This window comes from Sapajus apella, unplaced genomic scaffold (genome assembly GCF_009761245.1).
Source record: "Sapajus apella isolate SASKATOON/1434 unplaced genomic scaffold, GSC_monkey_1.0 scaffold320, whole genome shotgun sequence".
NCBI lineage: Eukaryota > Metazoa > Chordata > Mammalia > Primates > Cebidae > Sapajus > Sapajus apella.
The window spans coordinates 46,668-71,996 of record NW_022437260.1 but is presented as its reverse complement, the minus strand read 5'-3'; the positions used below and the strand labels follow the sequence as shown (position 1 = coordinate 71,996).

At 43.5% G+C, this 25,329-nt stretch overlaps 1 protein-coding gene and 1 pseudogene across 11 annotated transcripts in view; one reads left to right on the top strand and one right to left on the bottom strand.

The window, feature by feature from the left end:
• Positions 1 to 25,329, top strand: part of LOC116545654 (zinc finger protein 43) — a 61,668-nt gene that overhangs the window by 12,465 nt on the left and 23,874 nt on the right. The window contains exon 1 of one of the 10 annotated variants that reach the window (XM_032272187.1): positions 8,933 to 9,228. The exons of 6 other annotated variants lie outside the window; for them this stretch is intronic. In XM_032272187.1, coding sequence (XP_032128078.1) covers positions 9,226 to 9,228 — 3 coding nt within the window. In that variant the 5' untranslated portion in view covers positions 8,933 to 9,225. Of the gene's footprint in view, positions 1 to 8,932; positions 9,229 to 25,329 lie in introns of those variants that run through there. 3 more of the 10 variants (XM_032272194.1, XM_032272196.1, XM_032272185.1) reach the window with 3 other exon arrangements.
• On the bottom strand, positions 21,393 to 22,234 carry LOC116545656 (annotated as a pseudogene). The gene has a single exon (XR_004266391.1). The product of XR_004266391.1 is annotated as a myosin light chain 6B pseudogene (transcript).

The window sequence follows — 25,329 nt, the reverse complement described above, 5'->3', positions numbered from 1 at the left end:
CGTGGGATTTTTAAGTTCATTTCTACATTTTTTGCAACTGTGATTGCGACAGACCCCTTGGCCAAGCCCTGAGTGATTTGACTGCTGCCTTGTACCTAGCCTGCAGATTAGATTGTGACACATTGTTGAATCCAACACCTTGGTGGTGTGACTCTGTATTTTTGCCTCAGCACTGCCCACTGTGCAGCATTGTGACATTGCTAAGCTCCGCCCCCTGGTTATGTGACTCTTCTGCTTGTGACGCCCCCTGGTTATGTGTCCTGCCTTCATGGGCCATTGTGACATATTGCTACGTGCAACATCAGGTGATACAACTTTTCTTCAGTGGGGTCCTGCCTGCAGGAAGCATTATAATCTATCTGTGCACCCATCATCCAGGTAATGAGACTTTCGTCAGACAGAGTCTCACTCTGTTGCCCAGGCTGGAGTGCAGTGGTACAATCTTGGCTCACTGCAATCCCTGCCTCCCCGGTTCAAGCTATTCTCATGTCTCAGCCTCTTGAGTAGCTGGGATTACAGGCACCTGCCACCACATCTGGCTAATATTTGTATTTTAGTAGAGATGGGGTTTTGCCATGTTGGTCAGGTTGGCCTCGAACTCCTGACCTTAGGTGATCCACCCACCTCAGCCTCCCAAATTGCTGCGATTACAGGACTAAGCCGCCGTGCCTGGCCCATGTGATTCTCTTTCTACTAGGTTCCGGCTCATAGAATTATTACCTATCACTGGGCCCAGCACCTAGGTGTTGTGATGCTTCTTTTCCACCTACATTCTGTTCACAGTGTAGATTTTGACGTACTGCTGGGCCAAACATCAACATGACGTTACATTTTTTTGTCGGCACTTTCCTCATCAGCCATTGTGACATGTTGTTTGGCTCAGAACTAAGGTAATGTGAGCCTCCTGCCTGAACCCTGCCCACAGTGGGCATAGTGACATATTTGTGAACCCATCATCTATATAATGGGACTTTTTTTTTTTGAGACGGAGTTTCGCTCTTGTTGCCCAGGCTGGAGTGCAATGACGCGATCTTGGCTTACCGCAACCTCTGCCTCTCAGTTCAAGCAATTCTCCTGCCTCAGCCTCCTGAGTAGCTGGGATTACAGGCACCCACAACCATGCCCAGCTAATTTTTGTATTTTTAGTAGAGACAGTGTTTCGCCATGTTGGTCAGCCTGGTCTGAAACTCCCCACCTCAAATGATCCACCCACCTTGGCCTCCCAAAGTGCTGGGATTACAGGTGTGAGCTACCATGCCTAGCCTATAATGTGATTTTTTTCTTTCAGCCAAATAACACTGTATTTTCCTAGTTTCTTTTTTAATTTTTATATATTTTTATTCTTTATTCAGACAGTCTATTGTGGGATAGTTTCGTGGTTTCAATGCTTTTGTCTTTGTCCGAGAGAGGGAGGAGATTGGAAAACACCATCATCAAATTTCCTAGTAGTTGTTGAATCACAGCATCAGAGTAGCTCAGGAAACTCAACCAAGTTACCGTCTTCCTCCTCGATGACTTGTGCTGGTTGTCCAGGCATCATCTTCTTGAAAAAATAGAAGATGTTGTTTTTGAAGCATTTCAGCATCTCGTAAGCAAGGGAAGCTGTCTTGTTGAGTACATAGATTGAGCATGTTTTTGATTAGAATCATCAACCTGGTGATTAAGATTCTCGTTGCTAGTTTTGGCAAGTATGTCATTAATTGGTCAGGAAGCCATTTTTCTATCTCATCCATAAGAAAATGGACCACTACATCCACCAGAATTTCCATGGCCATGTTCGTTATTAGTGAAGTAAATGAGCCCATGGTAAGTGTGACGAGCGTTCTGTTGGTTTCAGGTGAAGTTCTGTAGTGGCCTAATGTGACTTTCTTACTTGGCTTTAGCCTATAGGAGAGACTGTGGCATATATTTGGCCCTGGAACCTAGATAATGTGACTCTTCTTTCCTGCCATGGCCCTGCTCTCATAAAAGAGAGTGACTTGTCACTGGGATCAGCACAGAGGCTATGCGATTCTTCTGCCTGGTTCCTCTCCACAGGGGTCACTTTGACATATCAGGGCCCATTACTTAGACCATGTGACCCTCTTCTTCCTGGGATGTGTTTACAGTTTGGATTGCAGCATATCACTTAGTCCAGCACTTACGTGATGTGACTCTTCTCATGCTTTGGTCTTGTCCACAGGTGTGCATGTGATATGTAGCTGGGCCCAGCTCTTAGGTTATGTGATTTTTCTTTTTTCATTTTGAGCCTTACACACAGGGGGCATTGTGACATTATCTCTGTTCCTTTCACCTAGATGATGTGAGTCTTCTGCTAGGGCCCTTTTCTCAGAGGGTATTGTAACATTTCTGGACACAGAACCTAGGTGATGTGACTCTCTTCTGCCTGGGTTCTGCCTAAGATGTGACTTTTTTTTTTTTTTTTTTTTCCTGATCTCTGCATATAGTTCGTATTGTGATATATGGCTGGGTCCAACACCTAGGTAAGTCTAGGTGAGTCTCCTGCATGGGTTCTGTTCAGCAAGGTATTATGACATATTGTTTTTTTAATCACTTAAGTGTTGTGACTCTCCTTTTTTTACTGGAAACTGCTACAAAGGATAATTGTGACATATCACTGTGACTCTCCTTTTTTCCTGAGTCTCACATAGTTTAAGTATTGTATATATTGAATCTGAGACCAACACATAGGGGATGGGAAACTCCTTTCTTGACCCTGACCACAGAGGCTTTGTGACATATCTGCATCTATGACCTAAATATGTGACTCTTTGTTTCTGCTTGCACCCTGCTAACAGAGAAGATGGTGACAAATTGCTAAGTGCAGTGTATCTTGTGCTGACCTCCTATCTCATCCTGTGACAAGAATGCCTAACCTGGGGATGCAGCCAAGTAGGGTTAGCATATTTCACGCAGCTGCTATTCAAGATTGAGTTGCTCTGGTTTGAATGCCTCTGACATTAAGATCCACTATAAAATTATGTAAAAAGTCTATTTGAATTATAGTGAATGAGAATTAAAAGACTTAGGGTGGGCTATTCTGAAAGATGTAGTGATAGTTATATTTGTGTTTATGAGTTTTTTTAAATTAACCTTTTGTTTGTTACTTAAGAATAGATATTTTGTTTTGTTCTGTCTAGTTTAAACAGATACACTTGATCATGAAAGGGGTTTCCACTGTTAAAGGAAAATAAATCTCTTGATGCCAAAATTACCAAGTGAATAGAAAAATCAAGCTGGGAACTAAGTCTGGCAAACCTGCTTCCCATTTCATTTATAAATAAGATAGCTACAAAGATAAAAAAGCTACATATCTCACAATTAGCCAACAAGGAAATTCCTTGAGAACAAATGACAGACGGAACTCAAAACCATTTCTCTGAGCCTCGCCTGAGATAAATGCATATCTGATTGCTTCTTCTGCACTATTGTTAATTTAGAAATGCAGATTCACTGAGCCAGAGTAAACTGTATCTTCAGTCAAATGTTTATCGAGGACTCAAAAGAATCCAACCTTTTGTCTCTTATTTACTTATAATCTGGAAGCCCCTACTTCAAGTTGTCCTGCTTTACTGAATCAAATGTACATCTTACTCATATTGATTGATGCCTCATGTCTTCCTAAAATGTATAAAAGCAAGCTGTGCCCTGACCACCTTGGGCACATATCCTCAGGACCTCCTGAGACTGTGTCATAGGCTTCCTTTTAACCTTGGCAAGATAAACCTTTTAAATTGATTGAGACCTGTTTCAGATACCTTTTGGTTTACACAGCCACGGCGCTGCTAGCTGGAATGTACTCCTGAGTGTAAACAGCCCAACCATAAGCCACCTGTTCAGTAGAAGAAGTGAATCAACAGCAGGGCCTAGCATAGGTTAAAGACACATGAAGTGAGTGGCTCTCTGGGTCCTGGCTCCTAATGGAAAGGACAGTCACATAGATGTTTCTGAATGTTTGGACAGCCTGGCCTTTCCTGACCCAAATCCCCCCACCAGCTTTTTATAAAGCACACCTTTGTCAGAGGTGTGCGAACCAGAGCAACTCTATTTTAAATAGGAGCTGGGTGAAATGAGGCTGAAACCTCCTGGGATGCTTTCCTAGACAGTTAAGGTATTCTAAGTCACAGGATGAGATAGAAGGTCAGCACAAAATACAGGTCCCAAAGACCTTGCTGATAAAACAAATTGCAGTAAAAGAGCTGGCCAAAACCCACTCAAACCAAAATGGCAGTGAGAGTGACCTCTGATTGTCGTTACTGCTGCACTTACCGGAGCCATGACAGTTAAGAAATGCCATGGCAACATCATGAAGTTACCCTATATTGTCCGAAAAGGTGAGACATAAATAATCCACCCGTTGTTCAGCCTGTCATCAAGAAACAACAATAAACATGGGCAACCAGCAGCCCTCGGAGCTGCTCTGTCTATGCAGTAGCCATTCTTTTTTTTGGATGGAGTTTAGCTCTTGTTGCCCAGGCTGGAGTGCAATGGCCTGATCTCGGCTCACCGCAACCTCCGCCTCCCGGGTTCAAGCGATTCTCCCACCTCATCCTCCCAAGTAGCTGGAATTACAGGCATGTGCTGCCATGCCTGGCTAATTTTCTGTAATTTTAGTAGAGATGGGATTTCTCCATGTTGGTCAGGCTGGTCTTGAACTTCCTACCTCAGGTGATCCACCTGCCTCAGCATCCCAAAGTGCTGGGATTATAGGCGTGAGCCACCATGCCCAGCCTAGAGTAGCTATTCTTTTATTTCTTTACTTTTTCTTTGAGACACAGTCTCGCTCTGTTGCCCAGGTTGGAGTGCGGTGGTGCAGTCAGTCTCAGCTCACTGCAGCCTCTGCCTCCAGGTTCAAACGATTCTTTTGCCTCAGCCTCCTGAATAGCTGGGACTACAGGCATGCACCACCACGCCCAGCTAATTTTTGTATTTTTAGTAGAGACTGGGTTTCTATGACAGAATATTGTTTGCTAGGAAAAATAAAAAGTTAAAAAAAAGAGACTGGGTTTCACCATGTTGGCCAGGATGGTCGTTTACTTTCTTTCTTTTCTTTTTTTTTTTTTTTCTGAAGTGGAGTCTCGCTCTGTTGTCCAGGCTGGAGTGCAATGGTGCGCTCTTGGCTTATCGCAAATTAATTAATTGGTTAAACAAACATAAGTGCTTAAATCAAATATTTTGAAAGAAAAATAAAAAGTGTAATGCCTTTGAGGTCATGTAACTTTAATAATCTTTGGGAAATAAAAACGGCTTTAAAAATTACTAATAAAAACATTTAGTCTAAATTATGCAGATCAGATGTTAAGTTTGCTAAATGCTTTAAGGTCATAAACTGCTTCTTTAACTTTTAAATAAAGTTACCTACCTTAAAGCCATTAGATTCTAGATAAGGCCTGGAGATGTGGAATTAGCCATGTCAAAGAATATTATAAAGAAAGAGATTTTATGTAAGAAGTGATCTCATATGGTAAATTCTTGTCTGAAAGTAAAATGGCTAGTTGTTTAAAAGGAAGAATGTCATGGCCGGGCATGGTGGCTCATGCCTGTGATCCCAGCACTTTGGGAGGCTGAGGTAGGCGGATCATGAGGTCAGGAGTTAGAGACCAGCCTGGCCAAGATGGTGAAACCCCGTCTCTATTAAATACAAAAAAATTAGCTGGGGATGGTGGTACATACCTGTAATCCCAGCTACTCAGGAGGCTGAGGCAGGAGAATTGCTTGAACCTGGGAGGTGGAGGTTGCAGTGAGCCGAGATTGCACCATTGCGCTCCAGCCTGGGTGACAGAGCCAGACTCTGTCTCAAAAAAGAAAAAAAAGGAGGAATATTTAGGGCAGGTTAGAAAGTTGAAGAATGTCTCAGATGGTCTGGTAAGTCATGAAAGGATTTGTGAAAGAGAATTTATGTAAGAAATATACAATTCAGAGGTTGTTAGGTTTCCTAAATGCTTCATGAAATGTCACTGACTCTTATTGTACAGCTTGCCTACTTTACTGCTAGGTAAGGCCTGGGGACATGTGGAGTTAGCCACACCCCCTTGGCTATGCTGTAGAGTCAGCTCTAATCGGCATTTGGGCCTGGTGTGTCCCAGGCTAGGCTCCACACCTAGTACACAGTTAAAATTTCTAACTTGGTAGCCGGGCGTGGGTGGTGCATGCCTGTAGTCCCAGCTACTCAGGAGACTGAGGCAGGAGAATTGCTTGAACCCTGGAGGTGGAGGTTGCAGCGAGCCAAGATCACGCCACTGCATTCCAGCCTGGCAACAGAGTGCGACTCTGTGTGGAAATAATAATAAAATAATAATAATGCCGGGCGCGGTGGCTCAAGCCTGTAATCCCAGCACTTTGGGAGGCCAAGGCAGCTGGATCACGAGGTCAAGAGATCGAGACCATCCTGGTCAACATGGTGAAACCCCGTCTCTACTAAAAAAATACAAAAAATTAGCTGGGCATGGTGGCACGTGCCTGTAATCCCAGCTACTAAGGAGGCTGAGGCAGGAGAATTGCCTGAACCCGGGAGGCGGAGGTTGCGGTGAGCCGAGATCGCGCCATTGCATTCCAGCCTGGGTAACAAGAGTGAAACTCCGTCTCAAAAATAATAATAATAATAATAATAAAGAAAATCTTGAACTTGCTAAGGTTTTCACAAAAAATAAAACTTGCTAAAGTTAACATTGTAACATGTAATTGAAACTACTGAGGAAACAGTTTTACATGCAAGGTGGGAAAAGAAAGTAAAATGTGTTTTTGGTGTGAAAAATAAGTCATGAGAATGTAGATTTTTTTTCTGCCTAGATTAAAGCATTAAAGAATTGTTTTAAGTTAAAAAAAAATCTAAAGGTTTAAACAAGTTGTGGAAGGTTTATTAAAATTAATTGTAAGAGATTCTGTGTGTGAACATATTGGCTAAATTAAATGGGTATACAGGTTTTCGTGGAGCACTGATCTGCTCTTTCACACACACACACACAACACACACACACACACACACACACACACAATGTAAAGGTTTATAAAAGATTTATAAGAATCTTACCTTATGGTTAAACATTAAAATTGGGCAAATATGTCTATCAGGTTTTATTACAAATTGAGTTTAACAGGACAGATGCAGTGGCTCACTCCTGCAATCCCAGCACTTTGGGAGGCCGGGGCAGGCGGATCACCTGATGTTGGGAGTTCGAGACCAGCCTGACCAACATGGAGAAACCCTGTCTTTACTAAAAATACAAAATTAGCTGAGCATGATGGTGCAAACCTATAATCCCTGCTACTCAGAAGGCTGAAGAAGGAGAATCGCTTGAACCTAGAAGGCGGAGGTTGCGGATTCCATTTATTATTTTATTAGAAGTTCTGTACCTAGGCCGGGCGAAGTGGCTCACACCTGTAATCCCTGCATTTTGGGAGGCTGAGGCAGGTGGATCACAAGGTCAAGGGTTCGAGACCAGTCTCTACTAAAAATACAAAAATTAGCTGGGCGTGGTGGCGGGAGCATGTAATCACAGCTACTCAGGAGGCTGAGGCAGAAGAATTGTTTGAACCCGAAAGGCAGAGGTTGCAGTGAGCTGAGATCTTGCCACTACACTCCAGCCTGGGCAACAGAGTTGAGACTGTGTCTCAAGAAAAAAAATTTCTGTACCTATTTGGGAACTTAAAATTAAATTGTCTTTTCCTGAGTTTGCCCAGTTATTTTTAAAGTAATACTACATCATGGGAACACATTAGAGATTTTCTGTATTTTTATGTTTTGTATCAGTCACTAAAACGTAGAAATTATCTCATTCTGAATTTATTATAAAAATAGAATACTCTCCACTAAGAATATCTCATTAGCATATTGCAACTTAAAGTCAGGAAATCTAAACTTTTTCTGGTAATATTACTTATATAATATTTAGTTATTTAATTTTTTTCTCTTTTAGTATGTGATTTTTAGTGTACTTTAAAAAATATGCATAACGTTTCCTTGAATTCTATTAATGGACTTCAATGCTTTTTGTTTTCTTTTTCTTTTTCTTTTCTTTTTTTTTTTTTTGAGATGGAGTCTTCCTCTGTTGCCCAGGCTGGAGTGCAGTGGCATGATTTTAGCTCACTGCAACCTCTGCCTCCCTGGTTCAAGCAGTTCTCTGCCTCAGCCTCCCAAGTAGCTGGGATTACAGGCACCCGCCACCAAACCCAGCTAATTTTTGTATTTTTAGTAGGGACAGGGTTGCACCATCTTGGCTAGGCTGGTCTTGAACTCCTGACCTCCTGATCCACCCACCTCGGGCTCCCAAAGTGCCTGGGATCACAGGCGTAAGCCACTGCACCAGGCCAGTGCCATATATATGTATATATATATAATTTAATATTTAAAAAACTGTCTGAATGTGATGGTTCATGCCTGTAATCCTAGCATTTTGGGAGGCTGAGGGAGGAGGATCAATTGAGCCGTAGAGTTTGAGACCAGCCTGGGCTACATAATAAGGCTTCATCTCTACAATATAATAACAAATTAGCTGAATGTGGTGGCACATGTCAGTGGTCCTAGCTACTCAGAAGGCTGAGGTACTAAGTTGCTCGAGCCTAGATTCCTGAGGCTGCAGTGAGCTGCAATCACGTCACTGCACTCCAGTCTGGATAACAGAGAGAGGCTCTTTCAAGAAAAAGAAAGGAAAGAAAAGAAAGAAAAAGACAGACAATAAAAAATAATAAATATTTAATGTTTGTAATGTTTCCTGCTCAAAGGACCAGAAAGCCAAGAAGGTCATAGGAGCTGAAATTTTAAAATAATTATTCTTTTCATTTTTTAGTAGCCATATAGTGTATTATTTATAAATGCGTATGACCTTATACACAAGATTAAAGGCAAATACCCTCTGGGGTTGGCCTGGCTCAGCTCTGAGAGAAAGCCCTGCCGGAAAACGCTGCAGCCTAGGCTGTAGCTCTCTTCATTCAGCTCAGCGTCTGATCACATCTTCTGTCACTCAGGGTTTGAGGGGGCAGGACGTTAAACGTTATCCAATCAGGGGCGCTGGGCTGGAAACCGTCCAATCAGGCACGCAGCTGGAGCGGACAGGGCGGCTTCCGGGATGTGGCGGGGCCTTTGTCTCTCCCGGCAGCCGGAGCTCCAGGTCTCGTCTTCACTTCTCTATTTTCTCTGCTCTTAGAGGTACGGCCTTTGTGGGCCTGTGAGCTGCAGGTATTGGGAAATCCACAGCTAAAACACCAGGACCCTCTGGAAGCCTAGAAATGGTGAGATTACCGGGTCGACATCCCGAGAGAGGGGAAGAGGCTGGTTGGAACCGGTGCGAAGTGGCCGTGGCGGACTCAGGCCTCCCAGCAGTCAGCTCCACAGTCTGCCCCCCGAGTTCTTGCCGAGCTCGGCCTCAGTCCCCTTCAGCCATAAGATGGCGGCTGCGCTGACAGCTGGGCCCCCGGGCGTCCTGTCTCTTCCCTGCGTAGTGACTGTGCCCTGGCCTGGAGCCCTCTCTGGGCAGCTCTGCACCCGCAGCACCGCGTCTCTCACATTGTGCAGGGACCATGGGAGGGGCGTCAGGGGAGAATCCTGACTCGGGGTGCGGATTGATGAACGAGAAGAGCGTTGGTCCCTGGCGTTTCCAGTCCCGCTTTTCGTCTATTAGAAACTTATGAGAGTCGGCCAGGCGCGGTGACTCACGCCTGTAATCCCACCACTTTGGGAGGCCGAGGCGGGCAGATCACTTGAGGTCAGGAGTTCGAGACCAGCCTGGCCAATAATACAAAAATTATCCGGGCATGGTGGTGCGCACCTGTAGTCCCAGCTACTCGGGAGGCTGAGACAGGAGTATAGCTTGAACCCAGGAGACTGAGGTAGTGAGCCGAGATTGTGCCATTGCCCTCCATCCTGGGCGTCGCAGCGAGACTCTTGTCTCAGAAAAGAAAAGAAATTTATGAGAAAATATTAAAGATTTTATATATGATTACAATTGATAATTACACAAAAATATTTAAAAATTTAATCAAAGAGCAATTTAAGAATTGTGGAACACCAAGCTATGGTTTGTAGTTTGTGGTCCCTGGGGAATGAAGGAAAGACGTTTGTTTAAGACGGAGTCTCGCTCTGTCACCCAGGCTGGAGTGCAATGGCGCGATCCTGGCTCACTGCAATCTCCCTCTTCCGGGTTCAAGCTTATTCTGCCTCAGCCTCCCAAGTAGCTGGGACTACAGGAGCGCACCACCACACCCAGCAAATTTTTTCTATTTTAGTTGAGGTGGGGTTTCACCATGTTGCCCGGACTGTTCTCGAACTTTTGAGCTCCGGCAATTCACCCGCCTCGGCTTCCCAAAATGATAGGATTACAGGTTGAGCCACCGCGCCCTGCCAGGAAAGACTTTTATAAGGTGCAGGATGGAGAAAACCAAATTCAGTAATTTGTTAGGTATAGTTTTTTAAATTTGTACGATTAAGGTGGAAATTTCCTGGTTATGTAATCAGGTAAATTGGCATTTTATAGTTGGTTAAGCCTGAATTTTGTTTTCCCCAGTATAGTATTTTATAAAGTATTTGACTTAGTGTTTTTGTTTTTGTTTTGACGGAGCCTCACTCCGTCTCCTAGGCTGGAGTGCAATGGCGTGATCTGGGCTCACTGCAACCTCTACCTCCCTGGTTCAAGCGCTTCTTTTGCTGTAGCCACTCGAGTAGCTGGAACTATAGGCGCCTACCACCACGCCCGACTAATTTATTTATTTATTAATTAAATTTTATTATTTATTTTTCTTTGTGACACGGTTTCACTCTTTTCACCCAGGCTGTAGTGCAATGGCGCGATCTCAGCTCACTGCAACCTCTGCCTTCCTGGTTCAAGAGATTCTTTTGCTTTAGCCACTTGAGTAGCTGGAACTATAGGCACCTACTACCACACCCAGCTAATTTTTTTTTTTTAATGTGACAGAGTTTTGCTCTTTTCTTTTTTCTTTCTTTATTTTTTATTTTTTTAAAAGATGGGGTTTCTCCATGTTGGCCAGGCTGGTCTTGAACTTCTGACCTCAGGTGATCCACCCACCTCGGCCTCCCAAAGTGCTAGGATTACAGGCGTGAGCCACCGCGCCCGGCCAGTTTTGCTCTTTTCACCCAGGCTGTGATGCAGTGGTGCCATCTCAGCTCACTGCAACCTCTGCCTTCTGGGTTTAAGCGATTCTCCTGCCTCAGCCTCCAGAGTAGCTGGGATTACAGGCATGCGCCACCATTCCCGGCTAATTTTTGTATTTTTAATAGAGATGGGGTTTCACTATGTTAGTCAGGTTGTTCTGGAACTCCTGACCTCAAGTGATCCGCGGGGCCTCAGCCTCTGAAAGTGCTGGGATTACAGGTGTGAACCACCACGCCTGGCCTAATTTTTGTATTTTTATTAGAGACTAGGTTTTTCCATGTTGGCCAGACTGGTCTTGAATCCTAACCTCAGGTGATCCACCCACCTCAGCCACCATGGCTGGCTTCTCTTTTTCTTTTGTTTTCCCTAGGCGGACAGAGTTTTTCAGGATATTTTTAGGTAAAATTTTTCCTTAGGAAAATTTGTGGGGTGATGTGCCCTCAGCCACACTTCATTTTTTTTTTTTTTTTTTTTTTCTGGTCCTGAGTTTTAGTACTGTCTGGGGATAAACCAAGATTAACAGCCATGGCTATGTGTGCTGCAGTGTCTACTGAATATCAGCTTCTACATCATTTTTTCCTATAGGACAACCTGAGGTTTGGAGTGTAGGCTCTCAAGGGAGCAGGCAGATTCCCTGAGGCTGAGTGTATCTCCTGGGGGACTCTTCCATTGAAAAGCAAACCCTTTGAGACATTCAGATAGTCTTCACACAAGTCAGCTTAGCTTCCATTTCATGGAAAGACATCACTAGTTGGCCAATCAGATGCTGATATTGAGGGGAAAACACAGAAATAATTTCTGCCCCCTGGCTTCTCTAAGATTTGTGAAAGTGAAAATAGTATCTCAAAGACAAAACAAAACAAAAGGCCTGATCCCAGTGAGATGGTGCAAGAAGTTGCAAAGTAAAATGCACCTTGGCAGTCACTGAGGCATAGTGCGATGTCTCCTGAGAGGGTTGTCATTGCGCACTTGAATGAGCAGAAGTGGGTGGGAGAATCTCTCAAGTGATTGGATGCCCTGAGTTGACACATGAGTCAGACACATCTGTTTTCTAATCAGCACTGCCAATCCCTCGGTTTGTCACCTTGAAAAAATGTGTGCACTTATTTTAACTTCAGTTTTTGTTGTTGTTGTTGTTGTTAAGACAGAGTCTTGCTCTGTTGCCCAGGGTGGAGTGCAGTGGCATGATCTTGGCCCACTGAAACCTTCGCCTCCCGGGTTCAAGCGATTCTCCTGCCTCAGCCTCCCGTGTAGCTGGGACTATAGGCACGTGCCACCATGCCGGGCTAATTTCTGTATTTTTAGTAGAGATGGGGTTTCACCGTGTTCGCCAGGATGGTCTCGAGCTCCTGACCTCGTGATCCACCTGCCTCAGCCTCCCAAAGTGCTAGAGTTACAGGCCTGAGCCACTGCGCCCAGGCTTAACTTCAGTTTTTTAATTGCATTTTTTTAGTAGGATATAAAAGGTGAGAAAATATTTACAAAGAGCATAAAAGAGGTGGGTTTCAGAAAAAAAAAAATACCTAATTATATATTCCATTTGTTAAGAATTCTTGGCTGGGCGCGGTGGCTCATGCCTGTAATCCTAGCACTTTGGGAGGCCAAGGTGGGTGGATCACCTGAGGTCAGGAGTTCAAGACCAGCCTGGCCATCATGGTGAAACCCCGTCTTAAAAAAAAAAAAGAATTCTCATTTACCTTTTTATTTCCCAAAATGGGTTTAGGAATCTTCTCAGATGTCTTTTATGGCTAGGTGATTTTCAATAGATTGCCAAGGCTTAGCTTTTAGAATGCTACCAAGGAAAAGAATAGGGAAAATCTCTCTTCCTTTGGCTGTAGAAAATGAACATTTCCATAAGAAAACATGGTATATAACTGATGAGTTATAGATTCATAAAGACATCATCAGTTGCTCTTTTTCAGGGTAAATTTGTGAAGGTGACTATCTGTGTTCTATAGCCTATCTTCTTGGTTTCTGAATTTAATGCTAAATTTTATGAGATGAAACTTGGCACCTCGTAGAAGTGTTTTCATGTGACTAATTGTTTACTACATAATTTTTAATGGAAATAATACAATCATAACATTTATTGTCCGAAAGGAATAGCTACTTTGGCTCTTATTGAGGTACGAAATGTAAGCACCTTAAAATTTTCTTTTTATATGTAAACACTGTGTTAGTGTAATTTTGCTGGGTTTTTCAAACAGTTTCAAAAACCAACTGGATCACTCTGACTTAACAGCTTGAGCCCAGTGACTCCAAGCTAAGGCTAATATTGAGCCCACAAAGGAAGGTTATTAAAGGCCCAGTTCTTTCTGGGGAGCCTCCCTTGCAGATGTCCCAGCCTGCTCACCCAAGCCATGGAAAAAGGCTTTATTCTGAGAGAAGCTGCAGAGCCCTGGGAAGCTGGGGACCCACAGGCAGATGCAGTTAAAGTTAAGATGAAAGGGGATTTGGAGAGTTTTACTAAAGATGAAGTTGTTTTTGTTTTGAGGCGGTTTGTAGACTTTGTAAAATAAAGTTTGATTTATGTAAAAAATTTTAATTCTAAAGGGGCATTGCAGCTGAAGGAAGTACCAACTATAACATCTTTAAGGATTGCCAAGTTTAGGCAGACAAAGGCTTTCTTTCTTTTTTTTTTTTTCCTTCCTTGTCTTTCTCCTTCCCTCCCTTCTTTCCTCCCTTCTTCCTTCCCTCCCTCCCTCCCTTCCTTCCTTCCTTCCTTCTTCCTTCTTTCCCTCCCTCCCTCCCTCCCTTTTCTTTCTTCCTCCCTTCCGGAGTTTCACTCTTGTTCCCCAGGCTGGAGTGCGATGGCAAGATCACAGCTCACTGTAACCTCTGCCTCCAAGGTTCAAGTGATTCTCCTGCCTCAGCTTCCCAAGTAGCTGGGATTACAGGCACTCACCACCATGCCCAGCTAATTTTTGTATGTTTAGAAGAGACGGGGTTTTAGCATGTTGGCCAGGCTAGTCCCAAACTCGTGACCTCAAGTGATCCATGGGCCTCAGCCTCCCAAAGTGCTGGGATTACAGGTGTGAGCCCTAGGGAAGAGCAAACAAGATTAGAAAGAAGGTGGGAGGGGAATGGCAAATGGAGGGTAAAAAATCAGATTCTGTATCAGAAAATATTTTACCATGAAGTCATCATGTTCTTAGGAAGAACATAAAATGGAGCTGCATGATGGCTCAGACTGAGGGTAGCTTAAAGTTAAGAAACTTGTGGGAAGGAGATAAACTTATATAACTGTGATTAAGAAGGGTTTTATTTTGATCACAGAAAACAAATTTAGCTAATTTGAGAAAAAGAAGAAAACTCAGGGTCAGTGTCTTACTTGGTGATAGAAAGAGAGCACCATCTACGTCATAATGAGAAGGGTGTTTCTTTCCATAAACTGTTCCTGCAGAACACAAAGAATGAATTGTATTAATCACAGCTATTTTTCTAGGATTATCTATGTGCTTCAACTTTGCCCATCTCTTTTCTTTGTCCTATGCACTTTTTCTATTTGACCTTTCCTGAGTTGTATTTTTATAACAAACCGGTAAACGTTAACTGTAGTGTTTTGCTGAATTCAGTGTCTTGCTGAGTTCTTTGAGTAGCGCTATCAAATTAGAACTTGAAGGAGGTTATGGAAGTTGTGATTTTTTTTTTTTTTGGGGAGACAAAGTCTAACACTGTTGCCCAGGCTGGAGTGCAGTGGCGCGATCTCGGCTCACTGCAGCCTCTGCCTCCCAGGATCAAGCAATCCCGCCTCAGCCTCCTGAGTAGCTGGGACTACAGGCGTGTGCCACCATGCCCAGCTAAATTTTTTTGTATTTTTAGTAGAGACAGGGTTTCACCACATTGGCCAGACTGGTCTCAAACTCCTGACCGCAGGTAATTCTCCCACTTCAGCCTCCGAAAGGAAGTTCTGAATTTTTAAACAATAGCTGAGAATCATAGATGGGCCTCTGGGGTTTGTAACTGGCATCTGCAGTGAGGACAATATTGTGGCAGTGAGCCTTAAATCAGTCTAGGCTGACTCTGAGTAGGGTCAGAATTGAAATGTTAGACAATATGTTGATGGTGGAAAATTGCTTGGTGTTCAGCAAACTTACAGATTTGGTGCCAGAGAAAGATATCACAGAGGCCTGGCCTGAAATGGAACTCTGGGTGTCTGAGAATGGGAGGCTCTGCTCTCCCGTACACAGGCTGTCACACTGCCTATTGTCTTGTGATTTCAGGTCTTCTTCCAAAATGAGAAAGAACTGAAAACTTAAAGGAATGGAGCTCTGGCCAGGCGTGGCAGCTCACGCCTGTAATCTGAGCACTTTGGGAGGCCGTGGTGGGTGGATCACCTGAGGTCAGGAGTTCGAGACCATCTGGTCAACATGGCAAAATCCCGTCTCTACTAAAAATGCAAAAAATTAGCCGGGCACGGTGGCGGTGCTTGTAATCCTAGCTACTCAGGAAGTTGAGGCAGGAAAATCGCTTGAACCTGGAAAGCAGAGGTTGCAGTGAGCCGAGATCACACCACTGCACTCCAGCCTGCGCTATGGGTCAAGACTCTGTTTTTGGGAAAAAACAAACAAAAAAAAGGAATAGAGCTCTGATGAAAGAACCCCTTTTCCCACAGCTGCCACCACAGGATTTCACCCACTCACAAACATACCCGCTAGACATTTATGTGTCTACACCCCTCCCAGGAATATCACCACAGCATTTTTCATCCTAGTGCTTCTTGCCAAAAACCAACAAAACGGTCTACAAGTCTCCTGGCATATCTGTATCCCCGGTCACTGGATCTACAGCAGTATCCTGTTTTCTTTAACCAACCTAGGTTTCTGGGCCACCTGTTTATAATGTCATCCTCCTTAATGGACACAGAAATAAATCAGAGTACATCCCCATCTAGGCAACTATCTGTGGCATAAACCAGTCCTTCTACCTACATTGCAGTCTCCCCCACCCATAGAGTTTTTTTTCTTTTAATTTTTACTTTTAGTTCAGACCTATTACATAGATAAAATTGTGTCATGGGGATTTGGTGTGCAAATTATTTTGTCACAGGTATTAAGCTCAGCATTAAACAAATACTGTTTCTGATCCTTTTTGTTCTCCCACCCTCAACCCTCAACTAGGCCTCAGCGTATGTTGTTCCCCTCTTTGTGTTTGTGTGTTCTTATTTTAGCTTTTTTTTTTTTTTTTTTTTTGAACGGAGTCTCACTCTGTTGCCAAGGCTGAAGTGCAATGGGATGATCTCAGCTCACTGCAACCTCCGCCTCCCGGGTTCAAGCGATTCTCCTGCTTCAGCCTCCCAGGTAGCTGGGATTACAGGCACCTGCCACCCTGCCTGACTAATTTTTGTATTTTTAGTAGAGACAGGGTTTCACCACGTTGGCCAGACTGACCTGGCTGACCAAACCTGGTCTCAAACTCCTGACCTCAGGTGATCCGGCCTGCCTCAGCCTCCCAAAGTGCTGGGATTACAGGTGTGAGCCACTATGCCCAACATCTTTCTTAGTTTTCTAGGATAATGACCGTCAGTTCTATCCATGTTGCTGCAAAGGACATAGTCTGTTTTTTTTATGGCCACAGAGTATTTCATGATGTTTATGTTCCATATTTTGTTTTTATTAAACCTTTTATTTATTATTTATTTTATTTTTTCGAGACAGGTTCTTGTTCTATTGCCCAGGCTAGAGTGTTGTGGCACAGTCTTGGCTCACTGCAACCTCTGCCTTCTGGGTTCAAGTGATTCTCTTGCCTCAATCTCCTGAGTAGCTTGGATTATAGGTGCATGCCACTACGCCCGGCTAATTTTTTGTGTTTTTAGTAGAGACAGGGTTTCACCATGTTGATCAGGCTGGTGTTGAAATCCTGACCTTGTGATCCGCCCACCTTGGCCTCTCAGAGTGCTGGGATTGTAGGCGTGAGACACCGTGCCCGGCCTAAATCTTTTATTTGTTATTTATTTTCTTTTTTTCTGAGACAGTCTCGTTCTGTTACCCAGGCTGAAGTGCAGTTGTGCGATCGGGATCTCAGCTCAATGCAAGCTCAGCCTTCGGGCTCAAGTAATTCTCCTGCCTCAGCCTCCAGAGTAGCTAGGATTACAGGCGTGCACACCACGCCCGGCTAATTTTTGTATTATTTTTAGTAGAGATGGGGTTTCACCATGTTGCCCAGGCTGGTCTCCAACTCCTGACCTCGCGATCCATCTGCCTCGGCCTCCCAAAATGCTGGGATTACAGATGTGAGCCATTGTGCCTGGCCTAAATCTTTTTTTTTTCTTTTAAAGACGGGGTTTCAACCATGTTGGTCAGGCTGGTCTTTAACTGCCAACCTCAGGTGATGCGCCCGCCTTGGCCTCCAAAGTGCTTGGATTACAGGCGTGAGCCACTACGCCCGGCCAAATCTTTTTATTTTTTTTATTTTTCAGGCAGAGTCCCACTGTGTTCCGGCTGGAGTGCAGTGGCGCAATCTCGGCACATTACAACCTCTGGACTCCCAGGTTCAAGCGATTGCCCTGCGTCAGCCTCCCAAGTAGCTGGGACTACAGGCGTATGCCACCATGCTCGGCTAATTTTTGTATTTTTTAGTAGAAACAGGGTTTTACCATATTGAACAGGCTGCTCTTCAACTCCTGACTTCATGATCCACCTGCCTTAGCCTCTCAAAGTGCTGAGATTACACGTGTGAGCCACCATGCCCGGCCAGTAATTTTACATTTTAAAGTTAAGACTTTAATTCACTTTGAGTTGATTTTTATATATGGTGGAAGAAAAGGGTTCAGTTTCAGTCTTCTACATAGTGATAGCTTTTATTTATTATTTATTTTATATTTTTGAGACAGGGTCTTGTTCTATTGCCCAGCTGGAGTGCAGTGGTGCAATCTCGGCACATTGCAACCTCAGCCTCCCAGGTTCAAGTGATTCTCCTGCCTCAGCCTCCAGAGTAGCTGGGAGTACAGGCATGTGCCACCATGCCCGGCTAATTTTTTGTATTTTTAGTAGAGACGGGTTATTACCATGTTAGCCAGCATGGTCTCGATCTCCTGACCTTGTGATCCACCCACCTTGGCCTCCCAAAGTGCTGGGATTACAGGAGTGAGCCACGGCACGTGGCCTGAGAATGTTAGATTTTCTTGAAAGATTTTTCTGCATCTATTGACCTTGTCTTGTGGTTTTGGTCTTTATTTCTGTTTATGTGATTAATCACATTTATTGATTTGTGCATGTTGAAATAACCTTGCATCCCAGGGATATAGACTACTTGATCATAGTAGATTAGCTTTTTGATGTGCCGCTGGCTTCGGTTTGCCAGTATTTTGTTGAGAATTTTTCCATCACTGTTAATTAAGAACACTGGCATAAAGTTTTCTTTTTTTTGTTTTATACCAGGTTTTGGTAGCAGAATAATGCTATTTTTATTTAATGAGTTGGGGAGGAGTTCCTTCTCAATTTTTTGGAATGGCTTTAGTAAGAATGTTACCAACTCTTTTTTGTACATCTGGTAGAATTCGGCTGTGAATCTGTCTCGTCCTGGGCTTTTTTTTGGTTTATAGGCTATTTATTACATATTCAATTTTGGATCTTGCAGGTCTGTTAAGGGATACAATTTTTTTGTTTGTTTTAGTCTTTGGAGAATATATATGTCCAGGAATCTATCTATTTCTTCTAGATTTTCCAGTTTGTTTGCATAGAAGTGTTCATTACAGAGTTTAGTAGTTATTTGTTTTTTTGTCGGGTCAGTGTTGATGTCCATTTTGTCATTTCTAATTGTGTTTATTTGAATCTTCTTTCTTCATTAATCTCTCTAGTGGATTTTTTTTTTTTAATTTATTTATTTTACTTCAGGTGCATACTATATCTGGCATTTCTCCCCATGTTGTCCCTCCCCACCCTCCCCTCCCTCCCCATAGTGGATTATTATTAATTCTTGCAAAGATTTTACTCCTGGAGTTCTCCATATTTTTTGATTTTTTTAAATGTCTAAATCTCCAGTTCAGATCTGATTTTTGTTATTTTATTTATTTATTTATTTATTTATTTATTTTTTTGAGACGGAGTTTCGCTCTTGTTACCCAGGCTGGAGTGCAATGGCGCGAGCTCGGCTCACCGCAACCTCCGCCTCCTGGGTTCAGGCAATTCTCCTGCCTCAGCCTCTTGAGTAGCTGGGATTACAGGCACGTGCCACCATGCCCAGCTAATTTTTTTGTATTTTTAGTAGAGACGGGGTTTCACCATGTTGACCAGGATGGTCTCGATCTCTTGACCTCGTGATCCACCCGCCTCGGCCTCCCAAAGTGCTGGGATTACAGGCTTGAGCCACCGCGCCCGGCCCTATTTTTTTTTTTTGAGACAGAGTCTCTGTTGCCCAGGTTGTAGTGCAGTGGCGCCATCTCAGCTCACTGCAACCTCTGCTTCCCAGTTCAAGCAGTTCTCTACCTCAGCCTCCCGAGTACCTGGGGTTACAGGTGCCTACCACCACAGCTGGCTAATTTTTGTATTTTTAGTAGAGATGGGGTTTTACCATCTTGGCCAGGCTGATCTTGAACTCCTGACCTTGTGATCTGCCTGCCTTGGCCTCCCAAAGTGGTGGATTACAGGCACAAGCCATTGCACCTGGCCAATCCTCATTATTTCTTGTACTTTGCTAGCTTAGAGGTCGATTTGCTTTTTCTTCTCTCATTCTTTTATTTATGATGTCAGTTTTTGTTTTGGTTTTTGCTTTTGAGACAGAGTTCTTGTTGCGCAGGTTGGAGTGCAATGGCGTGATCTCAGCTCACTGCAATTTCCGCCTCCCAGGTTCAAGTGATTCTCTTGCCTCAGTCTCCTAAGCATCTGGAATTACAGTTACCTGCCACCACGTCTGGCTAATTTTTTTGTATTTTTAGTGGAGAAGGAGTTTCATCATGTTGGTCAGGCTTGATCTACTGAAATCAAGAGGCAGATACTGTGGTGAGCTGAGATCATGCCATTTCATTCCAGCCTGGGCGACAAGAACTCTGTCTCAAAAACAAAAACAAAGCTTGATCTGCACTGAGCTGAGATGGTGCCACTGACCTCAGGTGATGCACTCTCCTCAGCCTCCCAAAGTGCTGGGATTACAGGCGTGAGCCATCACACCCAGCCCAGGTTGTTAAACTGAGATTTTTCTAACTTTGTGATGTGAGCATTTAATGCTATAAATTTCTCTCTCTCTTTTTTTTTTTTTTTTGAGACAGAGTCTTGCTCCGTCACCAGGCGCCAGACTGGAGTGCAGTGCCGCAATCTTGGCTCACTGCAACCACCACCTACCTCCCAGGTTCAGACAATTCTCCTGCCTCAGCCTGCTGAGTAGCTGGGACCACAGGCGTGCGCCACCACGCCCAGCTAAATTTTGTGTTTTTAGTCGAGACGGGGTTTCACCATGTTGGCCAGGATGGTCTCGATCTCTTGACCTTGTGACCCACCCACCTTGGCCTCCCAAAGTGCTGTGATTACAGGCGTGAGCCATTGCGCCTGGCCATAAATTTCCCTCTTTTTTTATTTTTTATTTTTTTTCTGTTCTTTTTTTTCTTTCTTTTTTTGACACAGTCTCACACCATCACCAGGAACCAAGCTGGAGTGCAGTGGCACGACCTCGGCTCACTGCAACCTCCGCTTCCTGGGTTCAAGCAATTCTCCTGCCTCAGCCTCCTGAGTAGCTGGGACTACAAGTGCACACCACCACGCCCAGCTAATTTTTTTTTGTATTTTTAGTAGAGACGGGGTTTCACCATGTTGGCCAGGATGGTCTCGATTTCTTGACCTCGTGATCCGCCCGCCTTGGCCTCCCAAAGTGCTGGGATTTCAGGCGTGAGCCACCGCGCCTGGCCTATTTATTTATTTTTTCTAAAGATGGGTTTCACCATGATGGCCAGGCTGGTCTTGAACTCCTGACCTCAGGTGATCCACCCACCTCGGCCTCCCAAAGTGCTAGGATTTACAGGCGTGAGCCACTGCGCCTGGCCTATAAATTTCTTAACACTGCCTTGGCCATGTTGTGGAGATTATGGTACATTGCAGTTTTGTACCCATTTATTTTTAAAGAACTTGTTGATTTCTGCCCAAATAATAAAATTTGGGTAAATTTTATTATTTACCCAAAAGTTATTCAAGTACTAGTTATTTAATTTCCATGTAATTGGATTGTTTCAAGTGGTTTTCTTTATATTGAAGGTTGTTTTGTCAAGGTGTCATCTGAGTATGTGGTTGGTATGATTTGGGATTTTTGGATTTCCTGAGGATTGTTTTCTTTCTTTCTTTCTTTCTTTTTTTTTTTTTTCAAGGGAGGAACCGAGTCTTTATTTTGAAACAATAGGTGGCCTCCTGGTGGCTGAAACGTGCTTCTGCCTGCGGGGCCCAGTATTCCGGCCCCACTGATCTGCAGTACTCAGACGCTTAGTATGTGTTTCAGGAAGGCCTCGTAGTTGATGCAGCCATTGCTGTCCCCATGTCCTGCCAGAACAGCCTCCACCTCCTCCTCAGTCATCTTCTCTCCGAGGGTGGTGAGGACATGTCTGAGCTCTGCTCCCGTGACTTTGCCGTTCCCCTCCTTGTCAAACACATGAAGCCCCTCCAAGAAGTCCTCATGTATGCCTTGGTCCCGGTTCTTGGCCACTGCCTGGAGCATGGGCAGGAAAGTCTCAAAGTCCACACGCCGGGACTTCAGCTCATCACTCTTGGGGTTTCCCAGGATCTTGAGCCCCTCAGTGTTGGTGGGGTTCTGGCCCAGGGCCCTCATCACGTCCCCACACTGGCTGTACAGGATCTTGCCATCCCCCACTCGGTCAAACAGCTTAAAGGTCTCCTTGAACTCCTCCAGTTGGTCCTTGTTAAACTCGATCACCACTTTCGAGAGATCGACTGGAGGCTCCTGGGTTTTCTGAGGGGCCTGGGGGACAGCTGGCTCAGCTTTGGGTTTGGCTGGAGGAGCCCCTGCCGCTGCTGGCTTAGTAACAGGTTTGGAGATGGAGGAGCCTGCTGTTTTCTTCACGGGAACATCCTTCTGGGGAGGCATGATGTCTGGTGGCCAAAGGACAATGTGCGGATGGGGGCACCCATCTCCTGCGAGGTCTGGGTCTGGGGTTGGGGTGGGGGCCGGATTGTTTTATTTCCGATTGTGGCATCAGTTTTAGAGTATTTGCCATGTGGTAATGAGAATAATGCGTATTATTTTTAGATATGCATTATCTCTAAAATAATGCGTATTATTTTAGATATGCTTTTAGATAGAGTTCTCTAGATGTCTTTTAGGACTATTTGGTCAAGTGTTAAGTTTAGGTCCTAATATCTTTTAATTTTCTGCTTCAGTAATCTGTTTATTAGTGTCTGTGGGGTATTGTAGTCTCCTTCTCTCATTGTGTCAGAATCTAAGTCTCCATAGGTCTCTAAGAACTTGCTTTATTCATGTGCACCCATTTGTTTTTTTTAGACAGAGTCTTGTTCTGTCATCCAGGCTGGAGTGCAGTCATCTTGGCTCACTGCAACCTCTGCCTCCTGTGTTCAAGCAGTTTTCCTGCCTCAACCTCCCAAGTAGCTGCGATTACAGGCACATGCCACCACGCTTGGCTGATTGTTTTGTATTTTTTAGTAGAGACAGGGTCTCACCTTGTTGGCCAGGCTGGTTTTGAACTCCTGACCTCAAGTGATTCACCCACCTCAGCCTCCTGGGATTACAGGCATGAGCTACTGCACCCAGCTGGAAAGTGTTTTTGGTTTTGTTTTTGTTTTTTTAATTTTTTTTTTTTTTTTTAAGACAGGGTTTCACCATGTTGGTCAGGCTGGTCTTGAACTCCCGACCTCAGGTGATCCACCCGCCTTGGCCTCCAAAGTGCTTGGATTACAGGCGTGAACCACCACGCCCAGCCAGGAAAGTGTTTTAACTAAAGTATGGTTATAGACAATTTTTAAAAATACTACATACATATGACTAGCACATTAAAATTGTACTTAGATATTTATATCTAATATCCAAAGAAAATTCACTACCAAATTGTTACAATAGATATTAGTCTTACATGCTTATTAATTTATCCAAAATGGATAATTGCTGGGCATGGTGGCCAAGGCGGGTAGATCACCTGAGGTCTTGAGTTCAAGACCAGCCTGACCAACATGGTGAAACCCTGTCTTTAAAAAAAAAAAAAAAAAGGATAATTACAGGTAAGCTTAATTTTAGTGTCTTTCAATTAACTAAATTGGAATGCTGCTATTGCAAGACAAATAAAACAGGTCAAGTGGCCACTCAGAAAAAATAGCTCTTCAGTTAGCTGTGTGGCAAGCTTGAATATATTCCACCATATGAACAAAGTCAGATCTTAATCAAAAGGTGCTTGTCGAAATTGTGAGATGTATTCCAATATGGAACTCCCATCCAGTGGCTAGGAGATGAGAGAGCAGCAGACATGGAAGAGAAACCTTAGAAAATTCTGCTAAGAATATTTTCTTTTTTTCATAATGCTCATGTTTCTCATGCTGAGAGTAGCTGTGCACTTTGGTTAGAGAAAAATTTCTTTAAGGGGAATATTTTCTGGCTGACTTGATCAATCTTACATCTAATCTGTTTTTTCTTAAGATGCTTTTAAACGTCTTTTTTTTTTACCCTCAATATAATCTTGGTCAGATGGAGAGCTGTTTTTTCTTTCTTTTTACTTTTACTTTTTTTTTTTTTGAGATGAAGTCTTGCTCTGTCACCCAGGCTAGAGTACAGTGGCTCAATCTTGGCTCACTGCAGTCTCCACCTCCCGGGATCAAGCGATTCTCCTGCCTCAGCCTCCTGAGTAGCTGGGATTACAGGCGCGTGCCACCACGCCTGGCTAATTTTTCTATTTTTAGTAGAGATGGTGTTTCACTGTGTTCGTCAGGCTAGTCTTGAACTCCTGACCTCATGATTCACCCAGCCAAGTTATTTTTTTTCCTAATGCATTGGGTATCTGTTTCAGAAGCTCTGTTAGTATCCCATGGTGTCTGTGAATGCACAATGATAACTTTTGGAGCTATCATCATCTGAACTCATGCTGAAAACCCAGAAGTATTTTTTTCATGTCACTATTAGAAATGGAAGCTGAGCCAGAATCACTACTCAGGCTGAGTGAGCCTGCTCAACTGTCTTTCTGTCTTTGAGATTTACTGAGATGCCACTCACATTCTGGTTTAATTGTGTAATAAAGAGTTTTATTTATTTATTTTTTAAGACGGGGTTTCACCATGTTGGTTAGGCTGGTCTTGAACTCCCAACCTCAGGTGATCCTCCTGCCTTGGCCTCCAAAGTGCTTGGATTACAGGCATGAGCCACAGCACCTGGCCAAGAGTTTTCTTTCTGTTCTGTCATTTTGGAGTTTCTCTGGGGCTGCAGAATTTATTTATTTTTCTTTTTTCTGTTTTGAGAAAATACAGAATTTATTTTTAATTATATTTTCCAAACACTGTCTTGAATTACCAGACATAATATAAACATATAAGGTGCCAACCAAGCTTTACTCTAGAGGAAACTTCGCCTCTCAGGCTTCCAGCCAACTCACAATTGTGCTGTAAAGTGCATGTTGTCACCTAAATATGCAGTTGGAATTGTTTCTTAGCCTATTTGGTATATATAATTATCTATAATCACTTCTAGGAGGGATAGACAAGATTTCTACAAACTTCACAGGGAAGCAATCAACCATTTTACCTCTTTCAGTGACTCTTTTATCCTCAGACCTGAAAGTAATTCACAGACCATGGGGCCCAGAATCCCAATCAGAGTAACATGTGTGCATTGAGTAGACATGGAGACGTGAGAATCTCTACTTTCCCTTTCTTCCTCTTGCTAAAAATGCCCAAAAATGTGCAAGTAAAACCTACTGCTACTCCACTAGATTTAGTTCCACTAAATCTGCAGCTCCAAATTCTGATTCTAGCTTTTGAGATTTGAGAAATAAACTTTAATCTGATAAATGGAAGTCCTTTTATTTGTCAAAACTCAGGGAAACATTAAAATGAGAGCACAATTATTTCTTTCTCCTCCCTTTGAATTATGTATTAATCTCTTGAAACTTTGGTATTCCCACAAGTAGCTATAAATGAAACTAATAATGCCACACTGGACACTATAACCCATAACTTAAACCTTAACAATGCATATCCAATCAATCAATGTCTTTTTTTTTTTTTTTTTTTTGAGACAGTTTCTCACATGTTACCCAGGCTGGTGTGCAAATGATGGTATGGGTATATGTAAT